This window comes from Hoplias malabaricus, chromosome 8 (assembly GCF_029633855.1).
Source record: "Hoplias malabaricus isolate fHopMal1 chromosome 8, fHopMal1.hap1, whole genome shotgun sequence".
Classification (NCBI taxonomy): domain Eukaryota; kingdom Metazoa; phylum Chordata; class Actinopteri; order Characiformes; family Erythrinidae; genus Hoplias; species Hoplias malabaricus.
In genome coordinates, this window is record NC_089807.1 from 10639072 (window position 1) to 10651292 (window position 12221).

General features: G+C 36.8%; 1 protein-coding gene across 2 annotated transcripts; it reads left to right on the plus strand.

The window, feature by feature from the left end:
- The first annotated feature begins 272 nt into the window (after positions 1–272).
- chuk (component of inhibitor of nuclear factor kappa B kinase complex) lies at positions 273–11415 on the plus strand. Of its 2 annotated transcripts, XM_066678529.1 has the most exons (23): positions 273–402; positions 814–888; positions 1269–1373; positions 1586–1680; positions 1769–1886; positions 2009–2078; positions 2169–2257; positions 3698–3787; positions 4065–4189; positions 5151–5258; positions 5382–5517; positions 6083–6277; positions 6394–6496; positions 7174–7297; positions 7415–7566; positions 7669–7730; positions 7904–8013; positions 8106–8155; positions 8313–8421; positions 9288–9435; positions 9549–9667; positions 9753–9852; positions 10363–11415. In XM_066678529.1, exons 3-23 carry the CDS (start codon positions 1269–1271, stop codon positions 10420–10422), a joined length of 2268 nt encoding a protein of 755 aa, XP_066534626.1. In that variant the 5' UTR covers positions 273–402; positions 814–888; the 3' UTR covers positions 10423–11415. The 2 variants fall into 2 exon arrangements, with proteins under 2 accessions (XP_066534626.1, XP_066534625.1); XM_066678528.1 differs by lacking the exon at positions 273–402 and having other exon boundaries at positions 444–888.
- Positions 11416–12221: the final 806 nt, after the last annotated feature.

Sequence of the window (12221 nt, forward strand, 5' to 3'; positions counted from 1 at the left end):
TGTCCAATTAATAACATTGTTATAATTGTTGATAATTGATAATTGTTCTATACCACAGACCCACAAAATTTTAGACAGCCTTTATAATTGGTTAATTCAGTAATTTAATGTACACCCATTGTGGGTGGAGTAAATTTGATAATCTGAAAAGATTGTCTAAATAGTGTACACAGAACCAAGTCAATAGAGCCCTCTAGTGTACACTACACATTCACATATGGGCTTCTCTATGAAGAGGGCGTGTCCTGCGATGCCAGCGTCATGTGGTTGGGTGTATCCTATAGGGAGCATGTCTTCACTGAGTATCAGCGGTAGACGTTTGAGTTACTGATCTAAGATCATCCCAGGTTCCACTGCGGCAGAGGTTATGGTGTCCGTGTTGCGGAGAGGAGCTGGTCTCAGGTCAGTTCAGAGCCACTCCCAGTGAGACGCCTGCGCACTGAGCTTGTTTCGATTTCGAGAGCTAATAACGAGTTTTGTGTCGGGGCTGGTTCACGGCGTATTTTTTCTCTTTCTGTGTGTAGCAGTTCTTTATTTTGGACTCGTAAAATATTTCACGGTGTTCCTTTCACCGTCGTCCGAGGCGGCTTGGACGTCTGTTGGTGGTAAATGTTGATATGAGGCTGATTTTTGTGAGCTAGCTACCACCGCTAGCTGTAGTTACCTAATTGACTGCTGCATCACACCGAGTTGTTTACGTGTGTGCTGACCGGCCGAGCTCAGCTTTAACGGCGTAATTTTCTCGAGGATTCGCAAAGATGAAATGGACAGCACGGTTGTCCTCTGTAAACTGACATTTTCCTATATCTTCAGATCTCGCCGAAATCACTTGAGGTCACTCCCCTCAAGTTAGCAACAGAGTGGAAAAACAAAACAAACCAAACCAGGGTAAGATTACGTGAGTTTATTGATATAGCTACTTAACTAAGTTGTAAACTCAGACACAGGGTTACTGTCCTATTTGTGGCAACAATCAGTATATTAATGTTTACTATTTCTTGATTAATATAAGTTGAAGCCACATTAAAATATGATCAAGAGATATGATTGTTGTTACCTTTATTCAACATTTGCACTGCACATATTCCATTTGAACAGGACTAATTTTGCCCTCTTTCTATTGCAAGATTGAGTCAGTAATCAATGACAAGTTTAAAATAGGCGCAGTGAAGTTTACTATATTTATAATATCGCCCAAAACATGCTTGTTTTCCTCAGAAATAGGGCATAACTTAAATACTGTCCTAACCAAGTTACTGTTCTTTTAGATGGAGAAACCCCCTTTCAAACAGACCCAAGTTTGTGGACCATGGGTAATGAAGGAGAGGCTAGGAACCGGAGGCTTTGGACATGTATACCTTTATCAACATCAGGTGTGGAATCTTTTGTTTGTGTACATGCATAAGTTTAATTATTGACTAATCAAGTTAATTCAGTAACCTGGCTACTGTCTTCCTGTGATATTACATTAAACTATTGGGTATTTTTTTTTATAGTCATTCATATTTGTCTGCTTTGTGTTTATCCTGTAAGCATATACTATACTTTATGTAGTGCTTTAAAAAAAACTGTCTTTCACATATAGGAAATATCTGAAAAAATTGCTGTGAAACTCTGCCGGCTTGAGCTTAATGCAAAGAACAAAGACAGATGGAGTCGAGAAATTCAGATAATGAAAAAGTATATTCCTTTTTTTTATTTGCTTGCTTACTTTATTAATCCAGGAATCAAATTTCAATAATAAATATTTGAAATAACTCTTTTTCAGATTGAACCACCTCAATGTGGTGACAGCAAGGGACGTACCTGAAGAGATGAAACACATTGCTTTGAATGACTTACCTCTTTTAGCTATGGAGTATTGTTCCAGGGGAGATCTTCGTAAGGTGCCATGAAACATTTTACTTTGCCTGCTTACACCATGTGATAGTCATCTGCCCTGTGGAACATGTTTTACTTTTTCCTTTATCTTTACATTTTTGAATATTTTTTTTTAATCTTTTTGCAGTTGTTGAGCAAACCTGAAAATTGTTGTGGGCTAAAGGAAAGTGAGGTGCTGTCCTTACTCAATGATGTTGGTAATGTATCATCTCTGACTTTGTATCTCATTTGTCAATTTGATGTTTTTATGATAGTGTCTAGTTTATGACATATTTTTGTATTGACAGGTTCAGGAATTCAGTATCTTCATGCAAATAAAATCATTCACAGAGATTTAAAACCCGAGAATATTGTACTTCAAGACATTAGCGGAAAGGTACCCTTAATATATTTGTATGTTACAAAGTGTATTTTTTTTTTTCTATTACAAATCCCATTTCCAAAATAGTTATGACAGTTTCTATAATGCAATAAAGACTAGAATTTCTTACTTGTTAATTACATTGAAGCTTATTTAACTGACAAATGCACATATAAATTATTTTAAAAACTGAACAACTGGATTATATTATATATTATAAGTTCCAATTTATCATTTTTGTACATATAGACCCATTTAAAAATGTATGGACACACCAACAAAAAACCTGGGACATATGGCTTTTTACTGATTAGCTACATCACCTTTTCTTTTAACTACATTATTTAAGCATTTGGGAACAGAGGACACCAATTGTTAAAGTTTTAAAGTTTGGCAAGTGGAATTTTTGCCCATTCTGGCTTGTTACAGGTGTTGTTTTTTTAGCTGCTAGATGCTCTGTGGTAGCTATTGCCTGATTCTGCTCTTTTTGACAAGACACAGATTTGAACTGCAGGCAGGTTAGTCAAGCACATGCAATCTGTGTCTACGAAGCCATGTTGTTGTAGCATGTACAGAATGAGGCCTTGCATTGTCTTAATGGAAGCATATGTTTCTTTAAAAATCCAATGCTTACCTCCAAATTCATGAAAAGTTCTCACCTATAAGCATATATGCAAGTCACCCATGTTAAAGTCACTTATGCACCCCGTGTATCATGAGAGATATCGACTTGATCTTATAGCAGTCTTGATGGCCCTTTCATTATTAGCACAGAAAACACAACATTATATTTTTTATGAAAAGAAGCTAAAAAATGGCCTCTGACAACAGTCCATATTTCTGCTGTCTTTTGGATCATCTGAGAGTATTTTAGAATTTCAGCATATAATTGAAGTGTTCTTTCTCCTTGAGCAGTAAAGTTTCAGGTTGCATTTCGTGACGCAGTGGTGGACTTTATTAAGTGACAACAGTTTCTTTGAAGTACCCACAAGTCCGTGTGGCCATATTTATCACTGTATCATGACACTTGTTCAACATTTCGTGACTGGTATATCTCCAGATTTCCTGAACCATTTCATAACATGAAGGATGGAAGATAAGATAATTAAGTTCTTTGTAATCATGCACTGAAACATGTTCTGTTTGAACTGCTTGAAAATTCTCAAATGAAGTTTGGCATGGTGACATGATTTTTCTGTAATCTTTTTCAGTTTCATTTTGCCCTTGCCCCAATGTTTTGGAGTGTGTTGCAGGCATCAAACTCAAATTCTTTAAATTAACAAAACACAATCCAGTTTCTCAGTGAAAACATTGAACGTTTTCTTTGTAATTTGTCAGTTTCAAGAGAATGTATGAATCAAAAATTAACCTTTTTATTGCATTTTACAAAATGTACAAACCCTTCTGCAAATATTCTTGTAAAACATTCTTAACTTTAGACTTTTGTATGTTTAGCTGGTCCACAAGATCATTGACCTGGGCTACGCCAAAGATTTAGATCAAGGGAGCCTTTGCACTTCATTTGTGGGCACGCTTCAGTATCTGGTGAGTCTTGTGACTGAATAGTTTTAAATAGAAGAATTGAGAGTGATGTTAAGAATTCAGCATTCAGAAACTACAGTGAGAAACAGATACTTTCAGTGTTTAAGTAGTCTACAGTACTTTCAATGTCAGTTCTGTTCCCAATTAGACAAGCTTATTTAAATCTGTAACCTGAATGTACTTCATGAATGCGCCACACTTGCTGTTTTGTTATAGGTTGCCATTTGTAAAAGGTGAGGAATATGGAGAACTACTGTATTAACCATTGTCTGTACTTTAGGCCCCAGAGCTGTTTGAGAGCAAGCCGTACACAGTCACTGTGGACTACTGGAGCTTCGGCACAATGGTCTTTGAGTGTAGCTGTGGGTTTCGTCCTTTTCTACACAACCTACAGCCTGTGCAGTGGTATGTTCTGTGGCAACTGCAAATAATTATTTGTTTAACAGTTCCAGTTTGGGGAATTAATTAGTCCAAATAATTCTTCTATTCTTTGTCTTTCTCCAATATTTAGTGATTCTCTGTACTGCCTCAGATAATTCAATACTTAACAACAATTTCAGACTTCCTGTGTTTGTACTTCTGAAATCCACTTATGCAAGAAATAAGTTAATTTTTTTTTTTAAATAAATGCAACACATTGCTTTGCAGAGTTATATGTGTACATGCGGTTGGATCTGTGGAGAAATCGTATAGTGAATGTTTCTACTTTTGGGAATAAAATTGAATTGACGTGACAGACAGCAGTTGTTATTTTATTTGGTGGCTTGTGATATGTTTAATCCCCAGGTAGATTGAGATATTTGTATGTAGTCTGGAACTTCACAGATTTGCATAGGTGACTGAATACTCTTACTACCTAGATTGATAGTGAGAGCACACCAGTGCTCTATTACCCAGTTAAACTTTTCATCTCTCAATATTTGAATACTGAAATCACAGTTTTTCTCCATTAAGTTTCATCACAGGATGTGCTACAGTCATTTAGATTTTTGTGCCAAAGTCATACTCATTTTTGGAAAAACTTTGCTTTGCAAAGAGCAGCATTGTTGTGGTCTCTTGAGAAATTCCAAATTTGCACAACCACATGTTCCAGCAGCAACAAAAAATGGGCTTGAGCATATCTGGTGTAATTGTATTTCATCTTGTTTCCCTTTAATGCTGTTCTATTTCTTGTGAAATATTTTCTTTATGACCTTAAATCATATCCAGATTTTGAATGTATTTTTGATTGTTGATTAGTAATCTAGCTAGTAACAGAAACTGTTGAATGATACAACATTACTGTTAAATCCATTATATTCTAATTTTACCAATGCATGACCATTTACAAACTTTGTATTTTGTCTGATAAAACTTTGTTGTGTAGGACGAGTAAGGTTCGAAACAAAGGCCCAAAAGACATCATGGCTGTAGAGGATATGAATGGAGAAGTCAGATTCAGCACTCATCTTCCTTATCCCAATAATCTCAGCAGGTAACAAGAAAAACAAAATTAAGTGTTGAAACAGATGAACAGCTTTCAGTGGCGGGTTGTGATAAGCGTAAATCAGTTTGTAATAAATTATAAAGTCCTCTTTAAATATTTTTTCACCTTTAGGACACTGCTGGAGCCATTGGAGAGTTTGCTACAGTTAATGCTGAAGTGGGACCCAGTGCAGAGGGGAGGCAGTGTGAACCCTGACACAAAACAGCCACAGTGTTTTGCACTTCTTGATCAGATACTGAACATGAAGGTTTTTGTCACCACTAAAAACACAGTATTTTATATTTTTCTTTTGGCTTAAACCTCCTATTTGGTCTTTCTCTCTTCTTTCTGCCTGATGGTTCCATTTTCAGTGCTCTTTTTCCAATATAACTTTCATCCATCTTAATCTCACCTCCCTAACTTTGTCCCCAAAACACCCTACCCTCGCTGTTCCCCTAATCAACTCGTTCTTACTTCTATCCATCCTCGACACTCCTAATGAAAACCTACAGCATCTTCTTTTCTGTCACCTCAAGCTCCCACTCCGGTCTCCATCTCACCTCGCTGTCTCCTTGCACAGTCTCCAGGCCATGCAACATAGCAGGTCTCACTACTGTCTTATAAATTTTCCCATTTACTGTGGCCAATACCTGTCTATCACAAATCACTCTACACCACCCATTCCACCCTGCCTGCACTCTCCTCTTCACCTCTCTACCAAACCCTCCATTACTCTGTACACTCATCCCCAACTATTTTATACAAAAACCTGAATTATCATGCAACCCTGGCAGAGATCCATAAAATCTGATGCATATTCTGTTTTTTTGTAGGTTGTGCACATTCTGAACATGACCACAACTCAGGTTCACTCTTTCCTGCTGAACCCTGAGGAGGGCCTCCACTCTCTTCAGCAGAGGATTGAGGTTGAGACAAAAATCGAACATCTGAATCAAGAGCTTCTGCAGGAGACAGGAGTCATGCTGGACCCAAGGAAACCTGCAGTACAGTGCGTCTTGGATGGAGTTGTAAGAGAAGAGTCGTGTGTAATTTATCCTTAATTAAAAAAAAATTGTCTGACCCACATAACTGACCCACTGCTTTGTTTTTTTTGTTTTTTTGTAAACTCTTCTTGGGTCGTCAGAGAGGATGGGACAGCTATATAGTGTATCTTTTTGACAAGAGCCTAACTAAGTACTCTGGACCCTTCACTGCCAGGCCGCTACCAGAGAGTGTCAACTTTATTGGTGAGGATTGCCACAATTATTTACATTTCATACTTTTATATTCATAGGAATTTGGTTCAAATTATTAAGACAGTTCCATTCCCAGCCATACTCCAAATTTAATTAAATCACATAGGAGTTTGGCATGGAGATCTTGGAATAAGGCATATAGTGTTCAGAAGCAAAACTCTGAATTATCCCCTTCCCTCCAGTGTCAATATTTGACATATTTTCTAAGCTGCTGTTTTTAATTTTTTTTCTTTATTTATTTTTGCAGTCATATTATATTATATGTATTTCAGTAGTAACTTGTACAGTGAGCAGTAAAATGTATAAACTAGACACCAAAATTATTTTAAATAGTTTGAGAAGGTGAAATCATGGAGAAATGGGGAAAAATATTTTATAAGCATTTACTATTGACATAGTTTGTTTTTTAATCATGCATTTATTAGAAATGGTTGTTTAATCATTGAGGCATTAGAGTAAACTAAAATGTGTTAATCACAAATATTTTACAGCTTTCTATTTCAAAATTTATAGAATATTAACTTATGTTTAATAGAGTTGTCTTCAACTACTCTCCACACTTCTGAACACTATATATTAGGGTGTATTTTCATATGCAGGAAGACAGTAACTTGTCTAGGCTGTGTCATACAGGCACTTCACATATTCTTCATTTCCATTTTTTTTAGTTCGTGAAACGAAGACTCAGCTCCCCTTGAGTGCACTTAAGAAGGTTTGGGGTGAGGCAGTCAGCTACGTCTGTGGCCTTAGAGAGGACTACAGCCGCCTTTTCCAAGGCCAAAGAGCTGCCATGTATGTCCGTTTATAAATAAATGTGATCCACAGGAGATTTATACACACAGACTACTCTTCAGTCTTTTGTAATCTGACTTTTCACTACAGTTCTTACCCCTTATTGCCATTTTATAGGTTGAGCCTTCTTCGGTACAACACAAACCTCACCAGATACAAGAACCTGATGTTCTCATGTTCTCAGCAGTTGAAAGCAAAGCTGGACTTCTTTAAGAGTAGTATCCAATATGACCTGGAGAAGTACAGTGATCAGATGCAGTATGGAATATGTACGTTTCTACACGGATCGTTTCAGTTACATTTTTTTATATGGACTGGTGCATTTGTTGGGTATATAACATTTTCTATAAATTATTATTTATTTCCTGTAGCCTCTGAAAAGATGTTGAAGGCTTGGCAAGACAATGAAGAAAAGGCTGCTGCCTTTGTGCAGGTATGACAACAAACTTGGTCTTAAATTCTTACAACTCACTCAGATCTGAATTTTCCTGAGATTTTACTTTAGGGATTATGCACATTGACGTTCTTTGGAGTTTTAGTAGAAGTACTGACTGGTTGTATTATAGAATAATTGTTAAGTGGTCTTTTTTCTCCGGATATTTAAAGGTTGCAGAGGTTGGCCACCTAGATGAAGAGATTATGGCTTTGCATTCAGAGATTGTTGAACTTCAGAGAAGCCCATATGCCCGGCGACAAGGAGATGTCATGGAGCAACTGTAAATATTTGCTTGTGTTATTCCTCTTTAAACTTGCATCGCTTTTGTAAACTTGGTTCAATTAAACTGCTTTGCATTTGATTGTATTGCAGTGAGGAAAAAGCTATTGAGCTCTACAAACAACTGAAGGCAAAATGCAAAAGTAAGCACAGCTTTACCTCACCATCCGTTTTACTATTATCCTTGAATCGGTGATTAGAGAATTAATCATCTGCTTCTCATTATGCAAGAGGATTATGAAAACTGGAAGAGAAAGTTAACTAAGTTAGGATTGATCTGCTTATACCTGTCCTCCACAGTGAATGATCCTCAGCATGGCTACAGTGACAGTTCTGAGATGGTAAAAGTCATTGTCCAAACTGTTCAGAATCAAGACAGAGTACTGAAGGATCTCTATGCACATCTCAGGTAAAGTTTTTGAACCACTGCATTGAAATTCATGTGACCTTAACCAGAATGCTATGTTTCTGTTACTAATAAGTACTTCTCTCACTGGTGTTTAGAACATAAGCTCTTTTGAGTATTAAAAATCCATCACGTAAAGCCAATCAGCATTGCAGTTTACTTAGGAAATAATACATGGTGGCGACAGCGCTGGGGTCGTTTCTAGGTTACGCAAATTTTGCAGAGTAATACTAGAAGAGCTTTGATTGGAGTGCCATTATTGTGCGGTATTGGCAACTCCTGGAATGTCTCCCAGCCAGTCACATTGCACGTTTGCAACTAACTATGGTTCAATACAAATAATATCCTACATAGTCATTCATATATAGTCATATATTACTTTTCATTGTTAACAAACATTGAGTTGCTAACAAGCATTGACAGTCGTATCATCTTGGTTTCTAAACCAGACTGTCAATCCCTGGTGGCTTGAAGATTACTAAAAATACTGGACCTTTTATGGGCTTATATTCAGTCTTGCAGGTCGTATTAATATTATAGCTGCTGTATTTAGTCTTTGCAGTAGGCTCCTTAGGGAAACAATAATAATACTAGAATTATAGTTTTTAATAATGGTCAGAGTTAGTGCAGTGTCCTTCTATATATTGTGTAACAAACACAATAGAGTGCATTGAACAGATATGACAAGCTGAACTCACTCAGAATCTTCAAATCTTGGGGAAAATTACGTTAATCCCACAAATACTCCTGTAATTTTGTCCAAAGTTTAATTAAAACTTTAGATAATGTCAGTGTTTAGAGTAACTTTAGATAAACTTTATATACATTTTAACAACTTGTGGTCGTTTTTTTTCTTTCTTTTTTGACAGCAAAATTCTGCTAAGCAAACAGAAGATTATCGACTTATTTCCCAAGATTGAGAAAACCCTAGAGAACATCAAGGAAGCAGATGGCACTGTCATGCAAATGCAGATGAAGAGACAGAGGGAGTTCTGGCACTTACTGAAGATTGCTTGTGTGAGTAGGACACATTTGATTGTTGTTTCACTGATGAATAACCAAGACATTAAGTAGATTAATATCATTTATGATGGACTGCTTCATAAGTGGAAATCAATGTATGCTTCCAGGCCCAGAATACCACTCGAGGTCACGGCACAGACATTTCCTCTTCTTTCTCAGCTTGGTCTCATTCTCAGCCCTCCTGTTCACCACGCCTGCCCATGTCCCTGCAGGCCACACACGACAGGTAAAGCTCCAACAGCAGGCTTCAGGTAATATACATATGGCTTTGTGGTTTTGGCCACCATTCATGGAATCAATTTACTTTTTAGTGAAACTGTCAATCATCTACTGGAGGAGAACCAGAAGTACTTAAGCCAGCTTACAAGCCTGCTGCAAGAGACAACTGAGGAGAAATCAGAGAGTATAATGGTGAGTGCAGCATATTAAATATTTATACTTCATAGTTTTATTAATATTATTAACATCAGTGTTTTATTAATATATCTAATATTTATTAATATTAATAAATCTGAGTTTATAGATTGAATGTGTGTGATATATTCACATTAAAGCATAGTTTCTATGCTTATAAGAGACTGAAGTACAATCAGTAATAAGCTAATACATAAGTCAATCAGACCATTATATATCAGTAATATGACTGAAAATGGTGGTGTGTAACTCAGTAAAGATGATGCTGTTGTTTATCTGCTGCTGTAAACAGTAGGTGCATTCAACATTAGTGTAGAAAGGCATAGTGTAGTTCCAACAGAAATTCAGTGTATGTCAAGTGCCCACACAAGAGGTTACACTGTGCTATGATGTGGAAGAAACCACTTTGTTTGTATGGATCAGTAATAAAAGCACGTGAACATGGCATTGGAGAACTGTATCTTTTAATGCTGTGTTATCTTTTATTTGTGTCTCCTTTCTACATAGGATCAAGACTGGAGCTGGACTAGATATGAATCTCTAATAGCAAAATCACAACGTTTATAAATTGAATCATATTATGCTAATGACTGGTGACCATTTATCCTTGATGTACTATTCATAAGGTTCACCCGATTGGATTTCTTTTTAATATATATCCATTTTCAGCACAGTAACCTGTTTAATTCATGTTTTGCAGTGTTGTACACCATAATGCCATTTACACAATTATGTATTTTTCACTGGCACAGTAAGACCGACTGTAACGAAAACCTATACATACACTTTCAGTACACAGGTATTTATTTATTGTTATAAACCAACTTAATCTACTTGGTATGAGCTGATTTTATTTGAGGTTTTAGAGCTCTTATTTGGATTTAACTTCTGTCTGTCGGCAGCAGCACTTTAGAGGCTCACTGTGAATGGTTGGAGGTGGACATCACGCTTGACGATTTCAGCATTGAAAACGGTTAGCCTGATATGATGAGCTGTATCATGAATCTCATTCAGTGGTTTTCTTGGAGTAGGTAAAGGGGAGTCAGAAGGATAGCACAGTAAAAGGAGTCGCAGAGTAGAAATACAAATCAAATTTGAATGGTGTGGCATTCTGAGTAGAAGAAAATATCTCCGTGAATTAAGAACACAGAAGCCATTTCTGGTCAGTTACTGGAGCTTTGGGTCATGATTGTGGAGCAGGAAACTAAAGGTGCTAAAGTTGATGTCTTTTTTCTCCTCTTCCTTAAAGTAATGGAGAAGTGTCATAGGGTTATCAGTGCAATGTCAGGCCTAGGAAAATGACCTGTTTGGAAGATGTCACTGATTTTGTTTTGTTTCTGAAAAATCACGTCTCACCATTGATTTCCTTTTTGTCCGAAGATAATCAGCTCTGAGGTTGGTACTGTATAAATGATACAGATTCACAGTTCATTATATTTCTTTCAATTGTTGTCATCTTCATAACTGAAAAATTACACTGGTTTATTGTACATTATGAATAAAGGTAATTGTTCTCCATCTTTTGTTCAGAGTGGGGGGGGGGGGTGTTTAAAAGATCTTGAATAAGAATGGTATTTCTTTATGAGTAAAGAGTAAAAACAAGGATTAAGTAGTGGTGGCATAATTGTTTTTTTCATAACCTTAAATGAATTTAGCCTGCAAACAATGACTCAGCTGAATTACCCATCTGTACAGAACCACCTGGATGGATTTAAAATTGTAAAGTAATAGGGTACATTGTAAAACTCATTGGATGAAGTCCTCTCTGTGTAATGGTAACAGTGTTTTAAATCAGACAGATTTAAATCAGAGGTTAGTCACATTAGACATGTCATTAACAGTAATTTATGTGGGCAGCAGTTCTGCGTCTGGAAGCCGGCTCTTCAGCAGAGTTCACCTCTAGATTTACTACAGCTCACCTGCTCCAGTCACCTGCTACGACTATGCAGGAGGTTTTGATTAGGATTTGGGTTGGAACTGAAACATGCAGAAATGTAGCTTAGGAAGGTGAAGCATATACTTTCATACATGGAGAGTTTAAGGTTTTATAATGAACTCAAAACAATCTTTACACTAATCTGTGTGAAAAGAGGTGATATGTACAAAACTGATTGAGCAATGATTAAAAATAAGCGCACAGGCCAAAAATTAGTCACCAGTGACTAAAATGCATGTGATTACTCCACGAGTACAACATTTGTGATTTGATTTGGCATGGACTGGAGACGTTTCTGGATGTAGGCAACACAATTGCTCAACTACCCTTGCATCAAAGAAATGCACCGTTTGGCCAGATTTTGTGGATGCCTTGTCTGCTGTTTTACTTGTTCCAGGTAGCCCAAGAGGATTAAAATTGGGGGATTTTG